The 24956-nt window shown below is 37.9% G+C and overlaps 1 protein-coding gene across 1 annotated transcript in view; it reads right to left on the bottom strand.

Annotated features, from left to right (window-relative positions):
- TMEM184C (transmembrane protein 184C) overlaps positions 1-24956 on the bottom strand; it is a 74994-nt gene that overhangs the window by 30235 nt on the left and 19803 nt on the right. The window contains exon 6 of the mRNA XM_053703719.1: positions 13300-13393. Coding sequence (XP_053559694.1) covers positions 13300-13393 — 94 coding nt within the window. The remainder of the gene's footprint in view (positions 1-13299; positions 13394-24956) is intronic.

The following is a 24956-nucleotide window of genomic DNA, read 5'->3' as shown; positions in this document are numbered from 1 at the left end:
TTTTATATAGTTTGTGTTTAGAAAGTAAAGTCTAGACCCTCTCAGACACAACTTTTTTTTTACTCCGATTTTCCTTTCTTGAAGTGAACGCTAATTTATCAAAAGGCCTCTACCACTAAATGTGCTAATAAATCTCTCCTGCTGCACTGTATTTACCCAGCAGCACTGTTCTTAGATGTTCTTTCTGGAAGCATCTGCATGCATTGCTAATTTATAAAATAACTAGGGGAAGATGATGCTGATAACTCAGTACTAGCTAAAGCAACATAAAGCTGAGTGCAGTTTAGTTCATGTCTGACTTTGTCTGTGTGCTTGGGAGACTGAGCCGTGCATGTTATTATAGTTATAATTATATAGGGGGAGAGTCAGACTGAGTAATGCCTGTGCTTTACATAGGAGGATAAGAGCTGTATGAACAGTATGAGATGCAGTTATGCACATGTACTAAAAACATGGGACATGTATTTCCTTATGTCTAGATGAAAAATATACAGGGCCATATTTTGATACCTGGCTGTCACAGTCTCTTATTAAAAAAAATTAAAGATTTGTGTGCCGATTTCTAGAAAGAGACAGACATGTAACAGTACAGTTACAGTAGCATTGCCTGTTAAATGAGTAAGATGATGGGTATGTACTATGTCCTCTTGTCTAGACTCACTCCAATACTCCAGAGCAATGACTCTTAATAAACATATGTGGCCACCAGGCCAAATAGGCAATAAGATAATATAATAACTTATGGCAATAGCATACTTGTCTCTTTGCTAATGAATGCTGGCTCAGCCTGGGCAGTGAGTTGGGCGGCGCCGGCACTGACTGGCCTGGGTGTGGGCAACTGGGCAGCAGCTGAGTTCCGGTCCGGAATTGTACACTGACTCTCTCTCCCCTCCACTAAAGTTGTTTCTCAACACAGTCTCAGCCAGGTCTTCTATAAATAAATAGCCACCCGGCAGTCCCTCTTCTGGTATTACCGAGTGATTACGTACGTTACATACTGACTACTACTAGTAGTCTCTGACACTGTCACTGAGCAGTACTCAGTGACAACTGTGACACATGTCGGTCTGGGTGGGAATCGCTCCAGGCACTTCACTTGCAGAGTTGCAGCAGCTCCCTCCTGCCTGCCTGACTACTGTTCCCGCCAATGACGCCAGTTAGTCCGACGTCACTCAAGCCCGGCAGGCTGACACGCCTTCCCAGCAGCGCTGATGCCGATTGCCTGGAATCTGTGAATCATTAGCTCCATCATAGAGGCAGTTTTGAGAAACGCCTCTATTGGAGCATGTATGGGGCCCGTTGAGACACCACTGGGTGGCGCTAGCTCATAGTGAGCTGCTAAGAACAGTATATCAGATCCATGTTGTGCAATCAATGGAGGGCAGCGGAGTGGCTCACTGCCTCATAATTGCGCAACATGGATGATTAAAAAGGATATATATTTTTATTGCTGGGATCGCATCTGTGGCGCCGGCTGTGTGTGTGTGTGTGTGTGTGTGTGTGTGTGGGGGGGGGGGGTAAACACAACTTTTTTTATCCTAATTAAAAACTTACATTTTTCTTTCATGCAATTGGCAAGAGTCCATGAGCTAGTGACGTATGGGATATACAATCCTACCAGGAGTGGCAAAGTTTCCCAAACCTCAAAATGCCTATAAATACACCCCTCACCACACCCACAATTCAGTTTTACAAACTTTGCCTCCCTATGGAGGTGGTGAAGTAAGTTTGTGCTTGATTTTTTTCTGTGAAATGCGCTTCTCAGCATTTTGAAGCCTGATTCCTCTCAGAGTACAGTGAATGTCAGAGGGATGTGAAGGGAGTATCACCTATTGAATTCTATGGTTTTCCTCGCAGGAAATCTTTTCATAGGTTCTCTGTCATCGGTCGTAGAGATTCATCTCGACGATATACTCTCATATTCCATTACCTCTACTGATAACTGTTTCAGTACTGGTTTGGCTATCTGCTATATGTGGATGGGTGTCTTTCGGTAAGTATGTTTTCATTACTTAAGACACTCAGCTATGGTTTGGCACTTTATGTATTAATGTAAAGTTCTAAATATATGTATTGTATTTATATGTGCCATGAGTCAGGTTTATGTATATTTCCTTTTGCAGACTTTCAGTTGCAAAATTGGGAAAAACATATTTAGGAACTTAATTTTTTCTTACCTGGGGTATAGTCTTTTCTTCGAAATTGACTGTTTTCATTCATTTTCGCGGGCAAAATTAGGCTTGCAAGGCCGCAAAATGCTGATATTTATTGCGTCATTCTTGGCTAGAGAATTTTTTGGACGCAAAGGTATGTTCGGTGACGCAAATTTGTCATTTACGGCGTCTTAGTTGATGCCAGGTTTCCTTGCACAAGGTTGCTTCTGCCATGACGCGAGTTGTGTCATTTCCGGATGTTGTTAGCGCCAAAAAAATTCATTTTGCGTTGTGAGTCATACTTGGCGCCAAATAATGTATTAATTTAAACCCCACTTCCTATATGCCCCTTTCCTTTTTCTATGCTCAGAGGGCTATGCTGTTTGCATTTTTTCCCTTTCCTGAAACTGCCATATAAGGAAATTGATAATTTTGCTTTATATGTTGTTTTTTTCCTCTTACATTTGCAAGATGTCTCAATCTGATCCTGTCTCAGAAACCACTGTTAGATTCCTGCTGCATGATAACAGTTCTACCAAAGATAAGTGTATCTGTTGTAAGTTAGCGGAGATTATATCTCCAGCTGTGGTATGTAATAGTTGTCATGAAAAGCTTTTATATGCAGAGAATGTATCCATCAGTATTAGTACAATGCCTGTTGTTCCTTCAACATCTAATGTACATGATATCCCTGTGAATATAAAAGATTTTATTGCTGATGCGATTCATAAGGCTTTGTCTGCTATTCCGCCTTCTAATAAACGTTAAAAGGTCTTTTAAAACTTCTCATAAAGTTGATGACATTTCAAATGACCGACAACATACTGAATTATCCTCCTCTGATGAGGATCTATCTGATTCAGAAGATCCTACCTCAGATATTGACACTGACAAATCTTATCTCTTTAAGATGGAGTATATTTGTTCTTTGTTAAGAGGTGTTGATTACTTTGAATATTGATGAAACTAGTCCTCTTGATACTAAAACTAGTAAACGTTAAAATTCGGTTTATAAACCTCCTGTGGTTACTCCAAAGGAATGGAATAGGCCTGGTACTTCTTTTATTCCTTCTTCGAGGTTTAAAAAAATTGTATCCTTTGTCAGCAGTTAGATTGGAGTTTTGGGAAAAAATCCCCAAAGTTGATGGGACTATTTCTACTCTTGCCAAACATACTACTATCCCTATGGAAGATAGTACTTCCTTTAAGGACCCTTTAGATAGGAAACTAATCTTATCTAAGGAAAGCTTATTTATATTCTGGCTATCTTCTCAGGCCTGCCATTTCTATGGCTGATGTTGCAGCTGCATCAACTTTTTGGTTGGAAAGATTAACGCAACAGGAAACAGACCCCGATTTGTCTAGCATTGTTCGCTTGCTTCAACATGCTAATCATTTTATCTGTGATGCCATTTTTGATATCATCAAAATTGCTGTTAGATCTATGTCTTTAGCTATTTTAGCTAGAAGAGCTTTGTGGCTCAAATATTGGAATGCTGACATGGTATCTAAGTCTAGATTACTATCTCTTTCTTTCCAAGGTAACAATTTGTTTGGTTCTCAGTTGGATTTGATTATTTCAACTGTCACTGGGGGGAAAACATAATTTATGCTTACCTGATAAATTCCTTTCTTCTGTAGTGTGATCAGTCCACGGGTCATCATTACTTGTGGGATATTAACTGCTCCCCTACAGGAAGTGCAAGAGGATTCACCCAGCAGAGTTGCTATATAGCTCCTCCCCTCTACGTCACCTCCAGTCATTCGACCAAGGACCAACGAGAAAGGAGAAGCCAAGGGTGTAGTGGTGACTGGAGTATAATTTAAAAAATATTTACCTGCCTTAAAAAACAGGGCGGGCCGTGGACTGATCACACTACAGAAGAAAGGAATTTATCAGGTAAGCATAAATTATGTTTTCTTCTGTTAAGTGTGATCAGTCCACGGGTCATCATTACTTGTGGGATACCAATACCAAAGCAAAAGTACACGGATGACGGGAGGGATAGGCAGGCTCTTTATACAGAAGGAACCACTGCCTGAAGAACCTTTCTCCCAAAAATAGCCTCCGAGGAAGCAAAAGTGTCAAATTTGGAAAATGTATGAAGCGAAGACCAAGTTGCAGCCTTGCAAATCTGTTCAACAGAGGCCTCATTCTTAAAGGCCCAAGTGGAAGCCACAGCTCTAGTGGAATGAGCTGTAATTCTTTCAGGAGGCTGCTGTCCAGCAGTCTCATAAGCTAAACGAATTATGCTACGAAGCCAAAAAGAGAGAGAGGTAGCAGAAGCTTTTTGACCTCTCCTCTGACCAGAGTAAACGACAAACAGGGAAGACGTTTGTCGAAAATCTTTAGTTGCCTGTAAATAAAATTTAAGGGCACGAACTACATCCAGATTGTGCAAAAGACGTTCCTTCCTCGAAGAAGGATTTGGGCACAAGGATGGAACAACAATCACCTGATTGATATTCCTGTTAGTGACTACCTTAGGTAAGAACCCAGGTTTAGTACGCAGAACTACCTTATCCGAGTGAAAAATCAAATAAGGAGAATCACAATGTAAGGCTGATAACTCAGAGACTCTTCGAGCCGAGGAAATAGCCATTAAAAATAGAACTTTCCAAGATAACAACTTTATATCAATGGAATGAAGGGGTTCAAACGGAACACCCTGTAAAACGTTAAGAACAAGGTTTAAACTCCATGGTGGAGCCACAGCTTTAAACACAGGTTTAATCCTGGCCAAAGCCTGACAAAAAGCCTGAACGTCTGGAACTTCTGACAGACGCTTGTGTAACAGAATGGACAGAGCTGAGATCTGTCCCTATAAGGAACTAGCGGATAACCCCTTTTCTAAACCTTCTTGTAGAAAAGACAATATCCTAGGAATCCTAACCTTACTCCAAGAGTAACCTTTGGATTCGCACCAATATAGGTATTTACGCCATATTTTATGGTAAATCTTTCTGGTAACAGGCTTCCTAGCCTGTATTAAGGTATCAATAACTGACTCAGAAAAACCACGCTTTGATAAGATCAAGCGTTCAATTTCCAAGCAGTCAGCTTCAGAGAAGTTAGATTTTGATGTTTGAAAGGACCCTGAATCAGAAGGTCCTGTTTCAGAGGTAACGACCAAGGTGGACAGAATGACATGTCCACCAGATCTGCATATCAAGTCCTGCGTGGCCATGCAGGCGCTATTAGAATCACTGATGCTTTCTCCTGTTTGATTCTGGCAATCAATCGAGGAAGCATCGGGAAAGGTGGAAACACATAAGCCATCCTGAAGGTCCATGGTGCTGTCAAGGCATCTATCAGGACCGCTCCCGGATCCCTGGATCTGGACCCGTAGCGCGGAAGCTTGGCGTTCTGTCGAGACGCCATGAGATCTATCTCTGGTTTGCCCCAACGTCGAAGTATTTGGGCAAAGACCTCTGGATGAAGTTCCCACTCCCCCGGATGAAAAGTCTGACGACTTAAGAAATCCGCCTCCCAGTTCTCCACTCCCGGGATGTGGATTGCAGACAGGTGGCAAGAGTGAGACTCTGCCCAGCGAATTATCTTCGATACTTCCATCATTGCTAGGGAGCTTCTTGTCCCTCCCTGATGGTTGATATAAGCTACAGTCGTGATGTTGTCCGACTGGAACCTGATGAACCCCCGAGTTGTTAACTGGGGCCCAGCCAGAAGAGCATTGAGGACTGCTCTCAATTCCAGAATGTTTATTGGAAGAAGACTCTCCTCCTGATTCCATAGTCCCTGAGCCTTCAGAGAATTCCAGACAGCGCCCCAACCTAGTAGGCTGGCGTCTGTTGTTACAATTGACCAGTCTGGCCTGCTGAATGGCATTCCCCTGGACAGATGTGGCCGATAAAGCCACCATAGAAGAGAATTTCTGGTCTCTTGATTCAGATTTAGAGTGTTGAATGGAATGAAGGACACGGCATGCATTTTGAAGTTTTGTTAACCTGTCCTCTGTCAGGTAAATCTTCATTTCTACAGAATCTATCAGAGTCCCCAGGAAGGGAACTCTTGTGAGTGGAAAGAGAGAACTTTTCTCTTCGTTCACTTTCCATCCATGCGACCTTAGAAATGCCAGTACTATCTCTGTATGAGATTTGGCAGTTTGAAAGCTTGAAGCTTGTATCAGTATGTCGTCTAAGTACGGAGCTACTGAAATTCCTCGCGGTCTTAGTACCACCAGAAGAGTGCCCAGAACCTTTGTGAAGATTCTTGGAGCCGTAGCCAGTCCGAATGGAAGAGCTACAAACTGGTAATGCCTGTCTAAAAAGGCAAACCTTAGATACCGGTAATGACTTCTATGAATCGGTATGTGAAGGTAAGCATCCTTTAAATCCACTGTGGTCATGTACTGACCCTCTTGGATCATGGGCAAAATTGTTCGAATAGTTTCCATCTTGAACGATGGAACTCTTAGGAATTTGTTTAGGATCTTTAAATCCAAGATTGGCCTGAAGGTTCCCTCTTTTTTGGGAACTACAAACAGATTTGAGTAAAACCCTTGTCCTTGTTCCAACCGCGGAACTGGATGGATCACTCCCATTAATAAAAGATCTTGTACGCAGCGTAGAAACGCTTCCTTCTTTGTTAGGTTTGTTGACAACCTTGACAGATGAAATCTCCCTCTTGGGGGAGAGGATTTGAAGTCCAGAAGGTATCCCAGAGATATGATCTCTAACGCCCAGGGATCCTGAACATCTCTTGCCCAAGCCTGGGCGAAGAGGGAAAGTCTGCCCCCCACTAGATCCGGTCCCGGATCGGGGGCCCTCAATTCATGCTGTCTTAGGGGCAGCAGCAGGTTTTCTGGCCTGTTTGCCCCTGTTCCAGGACTGGTTAGGTTTCCAGCCTTGTCTGTAGCGAGCAACAGCTCCTTCCTGTTTTGGTGCAGAGGAAGTTGATGCTGCTCCTGCTTTGAAATTACGAAAAGAACGAAAATTGGACTGTCTAGCCTTGGCTTTGGCCTTGTCCTGAGGCAGGGCATGACCTTTACCTCCTGTAATGTCAGCAATAATCTCTTTCAAGCCGGGCCCGAATAAGGTCTGCCCTTTGAAAGGAATATTAAGCAATTTAGATTTAGACGTAACATCAGCTGACCAGGATTTCAGCCACAGAGCTCTGCGTGCCTGAATGGCGAATCCTGAATTTTTAGCCGCAAGTTTAGTTAAATGTACTACGGCATCTGAAATAAATGAATTAGCTAACTTAAGGAATTTAAGTTTGTGTGTGATGTCATCTAGTGTGGATGATTGAAGTGTCTCTTCCAGAGACTCAAACCAAAATGCTGCTGCAGCCGTGACAGGCGCAATACATGCAAGAGGTTGCAATATAAATCCTTGTTGAACAAACATTTTCTTAAGGTAACCCTCTAATTTTTTATCCATTGGATCTGAAAAAGCACAGCTATCCTCCACTGGGATAGTGGTACGCTTAGCTAAAGTAGAAACTGCTCCCTCCACCTTAGGGACCATTTGCCATAAATACCGTGTGGCGGTGTCTATTGGAAACATTTTTCTAAATATAGGAGGGGGTGAGAAAGGCACACCGGGTCTATCCCACTCCTTAGTAACAATGTCAGTAAGTCTCTTAGGTATAGGAAAAACGTCAGTAAAAATATTTATCCAACCTACACATTTTTTCTGGGATTGCAACTGTGTTACAATCATTCAGAGCCGCTAATACCTCCCCTAGTAACACACGGAGGTTCTCAAGCTTAAATTTAAAATTTGAAATGTCTGAGTCCAGTTTATTTGGATCAGAACCGTCACCCACAGAATGAAGCTCTCCGTCTTCACGTTCTGCAAACTGTGACGCAGTATCAGACATGGCCCTTGCATTATCAGCGCACTCTGTTCTCACCCCAGAGTGATCACGTTTACCTCTTAGTTCTGGTAGTTTAGCCAAAACTTCAGTCATAACAGTAGCCATATCTTGTAATGTGATTTGTAATGGCCGCCCAGATGTACTCGGCGCTACAATATCACGCACCTCCTGAGCGGGAGATGCAGGTACTGACACGTGAGGCGAGTTAGTCGGCATAACTCTCCCCTCGTTGTTTGGTGAAATATGTTCAATTTGTACAGATTGACTGTTTTTTAAAATAGCATCAATACATTTAGTACATAAATTTCTATTGGGCTCCACTTTGGCATTAACACATATAGCACAGAGATATTCCTCTGAATCAGACATGTTTAACACACTAGCAAATAAACAGCAACTTGGAAATACTTTACAAAGTAATTTACAAATAATATGAAAACGAACTGTGCCTTTAAGAAGCACAGAAAAATATTATAACAGTTAAAATAATTAAGTTATAGCATCAATCTTTGTCAGAATATACAGTTTTAGCAAAGGATTGTTCCCCTCAGCAAATGATAACTAACCCAGGCAGCAGAAAAAAAATACACAAATAAACGTTTTTTTTTTTTTTTTTTTTTTTTTTATCACAGTCAATACAATCAGCACAGCTCTGCTGTAATGATTACTTCCCTCAAAAAAGGCTTTGGAGATCCCTGAACTCTGTAGAGATGAACCGGATCATGCAGGAAGAAAATGAATCTCTGACTGAGTTTTTTCTGATGCATAGTGAAAGCACCAAAATGGCCCCTCCCCCCCACACATAACAGTGAGAGGGATCAGTGAACTGCTCTAATTTAAATCAAAACTATTGCCAAGTGGAAAAATAGTGCCCAAAACATTTTTTCACCCAGTACCTCAGAGAAAAAAACGTTTTTACATGCCAGCAAAAAAACGTTTTACCTCAATAATTAATTGTCATTTAAAACCTATTGCAAGTCCCTGCAAATTAGGTTAAGTCTATGTATACAGTCTAAAAACCAGAGAAGTATAAAATATACATACATGACAGCCTGATATCAGCTACATCTACTGCATTCAAGGCTGGGTTTACATTATAACGGTATGGCAGGATTTTCTCATCAATTCCATGTCAGAAAATAATAAGCTGCTACATACCTCTTTGCAGATTAATCTGCCTGCTGTCCCCTGATATGAAGTTTGCCTCTCCTCAGATGGCCGAGAAACAGCAATATGATCTTAACTACTCCGGCTAAAATCATAGAAAAAAACTCAGGTAGATTCTTCTTCAAATTCTACCAGAGAAGGAATAACACACTCCGGTGCTATTATAAAACAACAAACTTTTGATTGAAGATATAAAAACTAAATATATCACCATAGTCCTCTCACACATCCTATCTAGTCGTTGGGTGCAAGAGAATGACTGGAGGTGACGTAGAGGGGAGGAGCTATATAGCAACTCTGCTGGGTGAATCCTCTTGCACTTCCTGTAGGGGAGCAGTTAATATCCCACAAGTAATGATGACCCGTGGACTGATCACACTTAACAGAAGAAAGGGAGTTTTTTTTACCTCAGGATAAGAGATCTAAGGGTAAATCTAAAGCTTCTAATTGTTTTCGACAGAATAAGGAACAGAAAGGCAATCCTTCCCCCAAAGAATCTGGTTCCAATTGGAAACCTTCTTCAAGTTGGAATAAATCCAAGCCATTTAAGAAACCAAAGTCAGCCCCCCAAGTCTGCATGAAGGTGCGGCCCTCATTCCAGCTCAGCTGGTGGGGGGGGCAGATTAAAAAATTTTAAAGCCATTTGGGCAGATTCTGTCCAAAATCAATGGATTCAAAGTATTGTCTTTCAATGGTATTGAATAGGATTCAGAGTAAGACTTCCTGTGAGAAGATTTTTTCTCTCACACGTCCCAGCAAATACAGTGAAGGCTCAGGTTTTTCTGAAGTGTGTTTCAGGTCTAGAGCTTTCAGGGGTAATCATAAAAGTTCTGTTTCAGGAACAGGGTCTGGGGTTTTATTCAAATCTGTTCATTGTCCCAAAGAAAGAAAATTTATTCAGGCCAGTTCTGGATCTGAAAATTTTGAATCGTTTTGTAAGAGTGCCAACTTTCAAGATGCTGACTATAAGGACTATTCTGCCTTTTGTTCAGCAAGTTCATTATATGTCCATGAAAGACTTACAGGATGTATATCTTCATATTCCAATTCATCCAGACCACAATCGGTTTCGGAGAGCTTCTCTTTTCTAGACAAGCATTACCAATTTGTCGCTCTTCCATTTGGCTTAGCGACAGCTCCAAGGATCTTTTCAAAGGTTCTCGGTGCCCTACTCTCTGTAATCAGAGAACAGGGTATTGTGGCGTTTCCTTATTTGGACGATATCTTGGTACTAGCTCTGCCTTTACATTCTGCCGAATCTCACATGAATCAACTAGTGTTGTTTCTTCAAAGACATGGTTGGAGGATCAATTTATCAAAGAGTTCCTTGATTCCTCAGGCAAGGGTCACCTTTTTAGGTTTCCAGATAGATTCAGTGTCCATGACTCTGTGTCTAACAGAAAAAAAAAGACAAATAAAATTGGTTTCAGCCTCAATCATTTCCTTCAGTAGCTATGTGCATGAAAGTTTTAGGTCTCATGACTGCAGCATCGGACGCGATCCCCTTTGCTCATTTTCATATGAGACCTCTCCAGTTTTGTATGCTGAATCAATGGTGCAGGGATTATACAAAGATATCACAATTAATATCCTTAAATCCCAATGTTCGACTCTCTCTGACTTGGTGGTTAGATCACCATTGTATAGTTCAAGGGGCCTCTTTTGTTCGTCCAACCTGGACTGTGATCACAACAGATGCGAGTCTTTCAGGTTGGGGAGCTGTATGGGGATCTCTGACAACACAAGGGGTTTGGAAATATCAAGAGGAGAGGTAACCAATCAATATTTTAGAACTCTGTGCTATTTTCAGGGCTTTTCAGGTTTGGCCTTTGTTGAAGAGAGAACCATTCATTTGTTTTCAGACAGACAATATCACAACTGTGGCATATGTCAATCATCAGGGTGGGACTCACAATCCCCTAGCTATGAAAGAAGTATATTGGATACTTTCTTGGGCAGAATCCAACTCTTGTCTAATTTCTGTGGTATATATCCCAGGTGTAGACAATTGGGAAGCGGATTATCTCAGCCGTCAGAATTTACATCCAGGGGAGTGGTCACTCCATCCAGATGTGTTTTTTCAGATTGTTCAGATATGGGGTCTTCCAGAAATAGATCTGATGGCTTCACATCTAAACAAGAAACTTCCCAGGTACCTGTCCAGGTCCAAGGATCCTCAGGCGGAGTCAGTGGACACGTTAGCAGTTTCTTGGTTTTACCAACCTACTTATATCTTCCTGCCTCTAGTTCTTCTTCCAAGAGTGATCTCCAAGATCATCATGGAACGATCGTTTGTGTTTCTGGTAGCACCATCATGGTCTCACAAGTTCTGGTAGGCGGATCTTGTCCGGATGTCCAGTTGCCAACCTTGGCCACTTCCTTTAAGACCAGACCTTCTGTCTCAAGGGCTGTTTTTCCCATCAGGATCTCAAATTATTAAATTTGAAGGTATGGATATTGAACGCTTAGTGCTTAGTCATAGAGATTTCTCTGACTCAGTGATTGATACTATGTTACAGGCTCGTAAATCTGTCTCTAGGAAGATTTATTATCGAGTTTGGAAGATTTATATTTTATGGTGTTCTCATAAATTCTCCTGGCATTCTATTAGAATTCATAGCATTTTACAGTTTCCTTCACGATGGTTTGAATAAAGGCTTGTCTGCAAGTTCCTTGAAGGGACAAATCTACGCTCTGTTTTATTTCACAGAAAGATTGCTATACTTCCTGATATTCACTGTTTGTACAGGCTTTGGTCCGTATCAAGCCTGTCATTAAATCAATCTCTTCTCCTTGGGAGTCTTAATTTGGTTTTGAAGGCTTTACAGGCTCTTCCTTTTGAGCCTATGCATTCTTTGGACATTAAACTACTTTCTTGGAAAGTATTGTTCCTTTTGACCATCTCTTCTGCTCGAAGAGTTTCCGAATTATCTGCTCTTTCTTGCGAGTCTCCTTTTCTGATTTTCCATCAGGATAAGGCAGTTTTGCGGACTTCATTTAAATTTCTACCTAAGGTTGTGAATTCTAACAACATTAATAGGGAAATTGTTGTTCCTTCCTTGTGTCCTAATCCTAAGAATTATTTGGAGAGATCCTTAAATTCTCTGGATGTTGTAAGAGCTTTGAAATATTATGTTGAAGCTACTAAAGATTTCAGGAAGACTTCTAGTCTATGTGTTGTCTTTTCTGGTTCTAGGAAAGGTCAGAAAGCTTCTGCCATTTCCTTGGCATCTTGGTTAAAGCTTTTGATTCATCAGGCTTATTTTGAGTCGGGTCAGACCCCGCCTCAGAGAATCACAGCTCATTCGACTAGATCAGTCTCCACTTCGTGGGCTTTTAAGAATGAAGCTTCAGTTGATCAGATTTGCAAATCCGCAACTTGGTCTTCTTTGCATACATTTACTAAATTCTACCATTTTTATAAATTTGCCTCTTCAGATGCAGTTTTTGGTAGAACATTTCTTCAGTCAGCTGTTTCAGTTTGATTCCTCTGCTTTTGTTTTAAGTTTTTTTCTTTTCAATTATGAGGAACATTTTTTTATCCCTCCCTCTCTAGTGACTCTTCTGTGCAGTTCCACATCTTGGGTATTACTATCCCATACGTCACAAGCTCATGGACTGTTGCCAATTACATGAAAGAAAACATAATTTATGTAAGAACTTACCTGATAAATTCATTTCATATTCGCAAGAGTCCATGAGACCCCCTCTTTTTATGGTGGTTATGATTTCTTGTATAAAGCACAATTATTTCCAGTTCCTTTTTTTGAAGCTTTTTACTCCTTTTTCTATCACCCCACTACTTGGCTATTTATTAAACTGAATTGTGGGTGTGGTGAGGGGTGTATTTATAGGCATTTTGAGGTTTGGGAAACTTTGCCCCTCCTGGTAGGATTGTATATCCCATACGTCACTAGCTCATGAACTCTTGCCAATATGAAAGAAATTAATTTATCAAGTAAGTTCTTACAGAAATTATGTTTTTCTTCTGATTTGACAGAGTAGGCGCTGCCTCCCCTGCCTCCTCTTACTGCACGTCACTGGTTTAAAAAAATATTTGCATTCCCTGTTTTGTTATATAGCAATGCTCAGATTTAGCCAGAATGTTATGCGACATAACTGGAAGCCAGAAACACTCACCAGTTGTGACATGTTGTTGATTATAACTAAATAAGTCCAGGCATTTTTTACACTGAAGTCACCCTCTCCATAAACACCAGTCAGCTGACAGATCCTGAAAGAAAAAAAAAAAAAGTTAAAAATGGATATTTACAAGCTGCTTCTGTTCTTGCTGGCCCATGCTCTCATCCAATCACAGTGAGGAATTTTGACTCTGCACTCTAGTTCAAGATTCCTGAGCTCCAGTTTTTAAGTGTATACATATTTTATAATAAAAGATTTATAATCCTAATTGGTATTGTCTGTTCTTCCGCCCCCCTTCATTTACTCTTTTGGCTGGACTGTATTGTATAGAGCAGTCCCACCCACTCCCTGCATAGGCTTTCTAAGGGATTTAAAGGGGCTGGACTTCAAGATTGTCATACGACACATATGTTGATTGGATGTTCACTAGAATTGTCATTATAAAAAAAAAAAAGTTCATCCAAGTGGGCCAACATAACATTGCAATAGAAGTATTACTATATGAACTAATTTAACCCTTTCACAAATGGATTAAAAACAAAAAAAAAAGGTACACATTTTTTAATGGCAAAGATTACATATATGGCATTTGATTAGTTAAGGTTTACTATCACTTTAAAGGACAGTCATTTATTAGAATAGGAAGAAATGAAGCAGCACCATCCACAAAGATTTTTCTTTTAACTATACAAGTCTTTTTAAGGAAGTCAAAGGATTGAAGTGATTTTTCTCCCTAGGGTTTTCTTTGACTTTTTAAGCATATCTAGGCTTTTAATAGACTACATGCTCTCAGCCAAATACCATTAAACATCTGTACGCACGTACATGAGCTAATGGGCCCTTGAGGACTGTTGGCCACGCCTCGTTTGATGGAAAGTAAATAAATCACCCCAAACTCTTTTGTATTAGTTTGTTAAATTTTGTTTTGTAAGAATTCTTGCAGATTTATTTACCATTTGAAATAGCTCTGCACAATATGTTGAATATACACCAGTAACACCTAACAATTATAATGACAACTGCAAAAAAGTACTTAATGACTGTATTATGTATTTTATAATGCAATACTTTTCTTTCAGCAAACAGTAACAATAGAATTAATCAAATTTGATCATTGAAGTACATTGGAAATTTGCTTTAAATTGTATGTTCCATCTAAATCATGAAAGAAAAATGTGGGGTTTCCTGTCCCTTTAAGGAGAGTTGCTGTGCATATTCAAACACCGCAGCACTGGAATGCAATGAAAGTTCGATTTGAATATAGCGGCATCCATGACTAGAGGGAGACTGAGGATAACCTCAATACTATGTGTATAAAAACTAGTTTAGTGTATTTAGTCCCCTTTCTGCATAGCTTAACCAGGCCTTCAAATCAAAATTAAACAGAAATTCAATTAATCCTAGGTTAGGTATCTAGTTTTAGTTTTTCTAAGAGCATTATCTCTGGTCTTAAAGGGATATGAAACCCAATACATTTATTTTGTTATTCAGAAATAGAATACAATTTAAAAAAAAAAGTTTCAAATGTTTTTATATTTATTCAAGAGATACCTAGGTGGGAGTCTGGAGCATTGCATGGCATGAAATAGTGCTGCCATCTAGTGCTCTTGCAAAGGGATGACATTGTAGCAAAGGTACTGCCATATATTGTTTCAGACATGCACGCTTCTGAGTTTATGCCCCTGCTTTTTAACAAAAGATACCAAGAGAAGAAAATTTGCATGCTCTATCTGAATAATGAAATAAAAAAAATTGGGTTTTGTGTCCCTTTAATATACAATAATGGATTTTAATAAGAACCAATTCTGGCACAGCAAACAGTACACTTGTCTGCGATAAACTTAGATATGACTTCTACATAATCTTTACAGGGTTTATAACCCACCTTTGCGTGCTACTGGAAACACTTCAGTCACCCTTTATTTTCAGGTTTATTTGACATACAAAAACCATTAACATATGTTGTAATCAGTATGATTGCTTTTGGTCCTTCATTTTTTTAGCACAGTATAAAAATTAGGACACCATTCACATCACTTTGTTAAAGGGACACTGAACCCAAATTTTTTCTTTCATGAGTCAGATAGAGCATGCGATTTTAAGCAACTTTCAAATTTACTCCCATTATCAAAATGTCTTCATTCTCTTGGAATCTTTATTTGAAAAGCAAGAATGTAATTTTAGATGCCGGCCCATTTTTTGGTGAACAACCTGGGTTGTCCTTGCTGATTGGACAGCACCAATAAACAAGAGCTGTCCAGGGTCTCAACCAAAATTTGTCTGGCTCCTTAGCTTAGATGCATTCTTTTTCAAATAAAGATAGCAAGAGAACGAAGAAAAATTGATAATAGGAGTAAGTTAGAAAGTTGCTTAAAATTGCATGCTCTATCTGAATCATGAAAGAAAAAAAATTGGGGTTTAGTGTCCCTTTAATGCAACACTTGTCAATTATTTTCAAAACATTCTTCCAACGTTGAGTGAAGGTACAGCAGATGCACTACACTTAGTGTAACCTCACAATTTATTTCTATGGTTACGTCTCTGCTCTTCATTATCACGCGCGCATGTGATTTGCAATTCACATGTCCCTAGAATCTGAAAAAAGCACTTTAACTGAACAGTTAACAAAAAAGGATGGCTTAATATATGCACCAAGGTCAATAAGCTTAAGAAAATATCACTGATGTGATTCAACATGATTCGTATCTATAGAAACCTCATATTTCCCTGCTGGTCATTTTTATATGTATGATGATGAGATCACTAGGTGCATTGTGCAATATCTGGGTCTAGTTCATGCAGATATTTAGTGGGACTGAATACTGTGAAATTATAAAATGTCTTTACCAGACTTAAAAAGTTAAAGCTAAAAAAGTGTTTAACATTACTATCCAAAATCATAGCAGTAACTTGCGTGATAAAATCATTCAAAGAGTGGCAATTGCTATAATTATCTACACCAGTAAATATAATAGAATGATTATTGGTTATTACTGTGTAATTATCTACACCAGTTAAAAGAAATGATTGTTGCTGTTAGAGTAAAAGATCCTAAAAATGAATGATCACATACTGTGCCAAGTGATAAGAAAGCACATGATCAAGCTATAAGCAGCGCACAGGTCTGAGAGTAACGTGGGGAAATAAACTGAAGCTTTATTAATCAAGCAGATAAAAATGGTCACACTCACGGAGTGTACATTCTGTTTGAAATGTTGAGAAATTGATTTTAATCATCTTGAAGAAAAAAAAACCGAATCACATGCTTAAAGGGCCATAATACCCAAATGTTTAAACACTTGAAAGTGATGCAGTATAGCTGTAAAAAGCTGACTAGAAAATATCACCTGAACATCTCTATGTAAAAAAGAAAGATATTTTACCTCAAAAGTTCCTCAGTAGCCACATCCCATTGTACAGGACTTCTAAGCAGCATATTAGTGTGTTTGTCCTGGGACATCTGAAAGGATGAGCCTCGTGCACTCTCATATTATTTCCCTATTCAGATTAGGGAAGTTTACAATGAAATCTCATGAGAGTTAAGTCAAATCTCATGAGATCACAGTAAAAGAGTTCATGACCTCAGCACTGCTGATGCCGATTTGCTGCTGTTCATTTCTTCATTTTTTTTTTTATTTTTTTTTACCTGCAGCTGGGAGCAGCCGAGTATAACTTTTTACACAGAACTTAGTCTGCTGAGCTGAGGAGATTGTGAGGTAAAATATCTTCCTTTTTTACATAGAGATGCTCAGGTTATATTTTCCTGTCAGCTTTTTACAGTTATACTGCATCAGTTTCAAGTGATTTAGCATACGAGTATAATGTACATTTAATATCTTTAAAAAAAAAAAAATGAACACAAAAATAGACAATAATAATAAAAAACAAATACTTTGAGATATGACTAAAATATATAAATTTCCACATATCAAGTTTTATATTACTGTATAGTATAGAAATAATAAATGCATTTATATTACTGTATATATATTATGATAACACATTTATATTACTGTATAGTATAGAAATAAATACATTTACATTACTGTATAGTATAGAAATAATAAATACATTTACATTACTGTATAGTATAGAAATAAATGCATTTATATTACTGTATAGTATATAAATAATAAATACATTTATATTACTGTATATATATTATGATAACATTTATATTACTGTATAGTATAGAAATAAATACATTTATATTACTGTATAGTATAGAAAAAATAAATAGATTTATATTACTGTATAGTATAGAAATAATAAATAGATTTATATTACTGTATAGTATAGAAATAATACATTTATATTACTGTATAGTATAGAAATAATAAATAGATTTATATTACTGTATAGTATAGAAATAATACATTTATATTACTGTATAGTATAGAAATAATAAATACATTTATATTACTGTATATATATTATGATAACATTTATATTACTGTATAGTATAGAAATAAATGCATTTATATTACTGTATAGTATAGAAATAATAAATACATTTATATTACTGTATATATATTATGATAACATTTATATTACTGTATAGTATTGAAATAAATACATTTATATTACTGTATAGTATTGAAATAAATACATTTATATTACTGTATAGTATAGAAATAATAAATAGATTTATATTACTGTATAGTATAGAAATAACACATTTATATTACTGTATATATATTATGATAACACATTTATATTACTGTATAGTATAGAAATAAATACATTTACATTACTGTATAGTATAGAAATAATAAATACATTTACATTACTGTATATACATTATGATAACACATTTATATTACTGTATAGTATAGAAATAATACATTTATATTACTGTATATACATTATGATAACACATTTATATTACTGTATAGTATAGAAATAATACATTTATATTACTGTATAGTATAGAAATAATACATTTATATTACTGTATATACATTATGATAACACATTTATATTACTGTATATACATTATGATAACACATTTATATTACTGTATAGTATAGAAATAATACATTTATATTACTGTATATACATTATGATAACACATTTATATTACTGTATAGTATAGAAATAATACATTTATATTACTGTATATACATTATGATAACACATTTATATTACTGTATAGTATAGAAATAATACATTTATATTACTGTATATACATTATGATAACACATTTAAATGCATATAATATACGACTGTATAAATAAGTTACTAGAGCAGAGGTAAACGTCTATATTAACAGTTTCAGATTAACAGCCTGCTGCAGATGCAACTTCCATTTATATCCTAACATAACCAATATCCTTAAAGGGATAGAACAACCCAAAACATTTATTTTGTGATTCAGACAGAGTATGTTTTTTTTTGTTTGTTTGTTTTTTAAAAGGTCTAATTTACTTCTATTAAATTTTCTTCATTCCCATGGTATTCTTTGTTGAAGAAGCCCTACATGGTAGGAAATAGTGCTGCCATCTAGTGCTCATGCTAATGGATAACATTCTTGACAAACTGCTGCCGTATAGTGCTCCAGGCACGTGCACACTCCTGAACTTAAGTCCCTGCTTTTCAACTAAATATACCAAGAAAAGAAAGAAAAATTAGATAGAGGTAAATTAGAAAGTTTAAAATTGCTGCTCTATCTGAATCATGAAAGATAAATGTTAGGTTTCCTGTTTTTTTTTTTTTTTTTTTTAAAGGACATGAAACACTTTCAAATACATAAATAAAAAGTTTTCCCAATATCCTTTTTTTTGCCCCATTTTTTGTGCCTTTGAAAAAGCAGTAGGCAAAAGCTACAGAACCATCTGCAGGGTTTTGTTTCCTTATTTTAAGTTTAAATATGTTGTTTTTTTATACATAGATTTTTAACCCCTTAGTGACCAGACCACTTTTCAATTTGTTGACCATCTGGGACCAAGGCTATTTTTGCATTTCTGCGATGTTTGTGTTTAACTGTAATTTTCCTCTTACTCATTTACTGTACCCACACATATTATATACTGTTTTTCTCGCCATTAAATGGACTTTCTAAAGATATGATTATTTTCATCATATCTTATAATTTACTATAAAAAAATATATAAAATATGAGGAAAAAATGAAAAAAAAAATGCACTTTTTCTAACTTTGAGCCCCAAAATCTCTTACACATCTACAACCACCATAAAATACCAATGCTAAACAGTTTCTAAATTTTGTCCTGAGTTTATAAATACCCAATGTTTACATGTTCTTTGCAAGTTATAGGGCAATAAGTACAAGTAGCACTTTGCTATTTCAAAACCATGTTTTTTCAAAATTGGCGATAGTTACATTGTAACACCAATATCTGTCATGAATCCCTGAATAACCCTTCAAATGTATATATTTTTTAAAAGAAGACAACCTAAGGTATTAAACTTGGGGTATTTTGACTTTTTTCAAGCAACCATTTTACCACCAATCTATGCCAAAGTTTGGGGGGGGAAAAAAAAATTTGATTTTTTGACAAAATAGCAATTTAAGAATACATTTACTGATAATATTAAGGGTTACTGCCAAATAACACCCTCATGTGTCTTCAGCAGCATCTCCTGGGTACAGTGATACCACCCATGTATAGGTGTGTCGGGTTCTCAAGGGGCTAAAAGCTCTTATTTTTAGGGAGCGCATTCCAGTTTTTTAACTTGGAATTTTCACATCGGTCATCATGCACCCATGTCCTATTTGGGACATTTCTGAAGCTGGTCAATGGAATTTACCCCCATCAAACCATATATTTTTGAAAAGTAGACACCCTAGGGTATTTCAAATGCTTGTATTTTAACACTTTCCATGCACTAATTCAACCACCAGTCTTTGTCAAACTTTTGGGTAGTCATTTTTTTTGTGTTATTTTTCACACACATTGTACTTTAGGCATGGATTCTCAGTTCCTGTTATGTGTTACTGCCAAAAAACACCTCAATATGTGTTCAACAACATCTCCTGAGTACAGTGATACCACCCATGTATAGGTGTGTCGGGTTCTCTGGGGGCTAAAAGGCCTTAATTTTAGGAAGCGCATTCCAGTTTTTCAACTTGGAATTTTCACATCGGTCATCATGCACCCATGTCCTATTTGTGATATTTCTGAAGCTGGCCAATGGAATTTACCCCCATAAAACCATATATTTTTGAAACGTAGACACCCTAGGGTATTTCAAATGCTGGTATTTTCACACTTTCCATGAACTTATTTAACCACCAGTCTTTGTCAAACTTTTGGGTAGTCATTTTTTTGTGTTATTTTTCACAGACATTGTACTTTAGGCATGGATTCTCAGTTCCTGTTATGTGTTACTGCCAAAAAACACCTCAATATGTGTTCAACAACATCTCCTGAGTACATTGATACCACCCATGTATAGGTGTGTTGGGTTCTCTGGGGGCTAGAAGGCCTTATTTTTAGGAAGCGCATTCCATTTTTTACACTTCCCATTTTCACATCCCATGCACCCATGTTCTATTTAAGACATTTCTGAAGCCGGCCAATGTAATTTACCCCCATAAAACCATATATTTTTGAAAAGTAGACATCCTAGGGTATTTCAAATGCAGGTGTTTTAACACTTTCCATACACTAATTCAACCACTAGTCTTTGTCAAACTATTGGGCATTCATTTCTTTGTGTTATTTTTCACATACATTGTACTTTAGACATGGATTCACAGCTCCTGTTATGTGTTACTACCAAAGAAGACACCAATATGTGGTCACCAACATCTCTTGAGTTCAGTGATACCACCTATGCATAGGTTTGGTGGCTTGTTTGGGCGGTGCAATGCCAAATGTCTGACATGTGTTTGTGATTTTTTTTCACATTTAACATATTTTCTTTGCCTATCGTCTTTTTTGGGGGTCTTTTAACATACCCCAATTTATTTGTTTTCCATAAATGTGATTATATTTAAAAAGTTGACCCCCCAAGGTATTATACATGGAGTGGTTTGATGACTTTGATGCAACCGTTTTAGCCCAAAAAATTGGAGAAAGTATATGGTGGTAATTTTTCAATTTTCATTGTTACAGACACATTGCTTTTTTACTATGATTTAGGAGAGACTGTTGTAAGTTATTGCAAAAGAATACTTCAGGTTGTTTTCTGCAAGGCACCCTGAGTACACCTATGCCCCCCATGCATAGGTTTGCCAGGATTTTGGGAAGGTTATGTTACAATTTTATGACTTGTGATTTTAGTTATTAAAAATGAGAGTATTTCTTCTGATAGGCCTATATTTAGTTTGGGGCCTATCGCATACCCCACTTTTATTTATTGCCATGAAAGTGTATATTTTTTAAATGTTGACACCCCAAGGTATTGTATATGGTGTGCTTTGATGCCTTTGAAGCAACCGTTTTAGCCCAAAAAATTGGAGAAAGTGTATGGTGGTAATTTTTCAATTTTCATTTTTACAGACACATTGCTTTTTGACTATAATTTAGGAGAGACTGTTGTAAGTTATTACAAAAACATACTTCAGGTTGTTTTCTGCAAGGCACCCTGAGAACACCTATGTCCCCCATGCATAGGTTTGACAGGGGTTTTGGTTAAAAAAAAACAGGCCCAATTTTAGAAAAAAATAGAGTAGTGAAATGTAAAAATCTGGCACAGTAAAAGTAAAAAAAACAAAAAAACATCTAACTGTAAACATAACCAAAAAAAAAAAATATATATATATATATATATATATATATATATATATATATATATATATGTGTATGTAACAGCAAATGTATTTATTTTTTTAAAAATTGACCATTGTATGGTACCGCTTGAAGCAGTCCCCAATGCAGAGTGCAGGCTGTCCAGGGCAATCAGGACAGTGATATATGGTGTCCCTTCTCTTCCCCCTCTTGGTACAGACTCTGCATTTTTTTTGTGGTTTCTGCTTTGTGGCAGTAGGGGGGATTTTAAAAATAAAATGGGTAGCCCCAACTCTGCTCTCTCCCATCACCGCCCGGGGAGCAGGTGCATCATGGTACAAAATCCCCGTAATAATCTGGAGCTGAAACTGTAAAAAAGTCTTTTTAACTCTGGGGTTTGCTTTTTTGAACAACAAAAAAGCGTTGTGGGTTGCAATCTGCATTAGGTAAATTGCAACCTTTTTGTACCAGGCCCTTGTCTTCCGCATAATTAGGTAGGGCTGCAGCAGCTGATCAGCCAGATCAACCCCACCCATATGCCGGTTATAAGACTTGATGCACACTGGCTTCCTTATGATCTCAGCTCTGCCACGTACAGAAACCGCCACCGTCCTCTCTGTGTGGATGGTGGTAAGAAGGTATACATCCTTCTTGTCTCTGTACTTCAGTGCCAACAGCTCCTCTTGGCGCAGAGCTGAGGTCTCCCCCCTTCGTAGCCGGGTGCGTACAAGCTGTCCTGGGAAACCTGCACGGTTCTTTTTAATTGTACCGCAAGCTACTGTATCAAAGCAATACAGTAGCTTGAACAAAAGGACACTTGTATAAAAATTGTCTAAGTACAAGTGATACCCTTTGTTCATTAGGGGTAATATCAGGTCCCAGACAATCTTGCCAGTGGTTCCCATATGTTCTGGGCAACCTGGAGGGTCAAGGTGGCTATCCTTTCCCTCATACACCCGGAAGGCCTGAGTATACCCAGTCTCGCTGTCACAGAGCTTATACACCTTTACCCCATATCTGGAGCGTTTGGAAGGAATATACTGCTTGAATCCCAGCCTTCCCTTATACTTCATTAGGGATTCATCAACGCATATATTCCTTCCAAGTGTATAAGCCTCTGCAAACCTGGCAGAAAAGTGGGTTATCAGGGGGCGGATTTTATACAGCCTGTCAAATTGGGGATGCTCCCTAGGGGGGCACAGGCTTTTGTCGCTGAAGTGCATGAAATGCAGAATCATTTCATACCTCTTCCTCGACATAGTCTGGGAGAAAATGGGGGTAGAGCAGATGGGGCTAGTACTCCAGTAGGAGCGAATGGAGGGTTTCTTTATGATGCCCATCAGCATAGTCAATGCCCAGAATTTTTTGAATTCTGGCACATTGATGGGGGCCCATTGCTGCTTTGCCAAATATGTTCCAGGCTTTGCAGCACGGAACTGATGGGCATATAAATTAGTTTGGGCGACAATGTTCCCCAATATATCATCGCCCAGAAACACTTCCAGAAACTGCTGGGGGCTAAAACCTGCCACATCTATATTTATGCCAGCATTTGCTGTGAAGGGTGGGATATCTGGCCTCTGGAGATGAGGCATTACCCACTCTTCAGCAGCAATGGCAGCAACACGCCTCCTTCTGGCAGGGGGGCTAGCAGGGGGGCTGGCAGCCACAGATACATCACTATCAGTTGAGACTGCATCTAGTGATGTATCTGAGCACATGGCAGGGTCAAAATTGGGGTCTGAGTCAGAAATAGAGGCATCTGACTCTGACGCAAGGATGGCATACGCCTCCTCAGCACTATATCTTTTCTGTGACATTTTTGTATCTGTCACAGAAAACAATTACTAAAAAAAATTAAATTAACTAAATTAATTAACTAAATTAACTAGCAAAAAAGTACAGCTATGCTACTGCCAGTGATTTATAGCGATCACTGGCAAGCTAGGGGTTAATGGCTCTGAAAATTAAATTAAATTAACTAAATGTTTCTGAAAAGAGCCTTTGGGTTTTTAAAAAATTACAACAACAAAATTAACCCCTAAAAAAAATGCACAGACAGCAAAAAAGTACAGCTATGCAACTGCCAGTGATTTATAGCGATCACTGGCAAGCTAGGGGTTAATGGCTCTGAAAATTAAATTAACTAAATGTTTCTGAAAAGAGCCTTTGGGTTTTTAAAAAATTACAACAACAAAATTAACCCCTAAAAAAATGCGCAGACAGCAAAAAAGTACAGCTATGCAACTGCCAGTGATTTATAGCGATCACTGGCAAGCTAGGGGTTAATGGCTCTGAAAATTAAATTAACTAAATGTTTCTGAAAAGAGCCTTTGGGTTTTTAAAAAATTACAACAACAAAATTAACCCCTAAAAAAATGCACAGACAGCAAAATGCAGCAAAAAAAAAAGTGCACCTATGCTACTGCCAGTGATATATAGTGATCACTGGCAAGCTAGGGGTTAATGGCTCTGAAAATTAAATTAAATTAACTAAATGTTTCTGAAAAGAGCCTTTGGGTTTTTAAAAAATTACAACAAAATTAACCCCTAAAAAAATGCACAGACAGCAAAATGCAGCAAAAAAAAAAGTGCACCTATGTTACTGCCAGTGATATATAGTGATCACTGGCAAGCTAGGGGTTAATGGCTCTGAAAAGAGCCTTTGGTTCTATATTTTTTAACAAATAAAAGAAATAAATCTCTCTCTCTGCTAAATACAGGTCTCTCTCTCTCTAAAACAAAATGGCAAGTGAGGAGAGGGAGGGAGATCCACACTGATCATAGTCAATATTTACAAATATTGACATGATCAGACAAATGGGGTATTTTATTATTAATTTTTTTTTTAGGGTGGGAGGCTCAGATTGGGTGACCCTAGCTTGCCCCTATGATGATGCAGGCTAGGGACACCCCTAGAGGCCCCATGATGCACTGGGCATCGCCATCTTGGATGCCT

Source organism: Bombina bombina, chromosome 2 (genome assembly GCF_027579735.1).
Source record: "Bombina bombina isolate aBomBom1 chromosome 2, aBomBom1.pri, whole genome shotgun sequence".
In the NCBI taxonomy this organism is placed as follows: Eukaryota; Metazoa; Chordata; class Amphibia; order Anura; family Bombinatoridae; genus Bombina; species Bombina bombina.
Note: the sequence above shows the minus strand (reverse complement) of the source record. Positions and strands in the feature narration are given on the sequence as shown.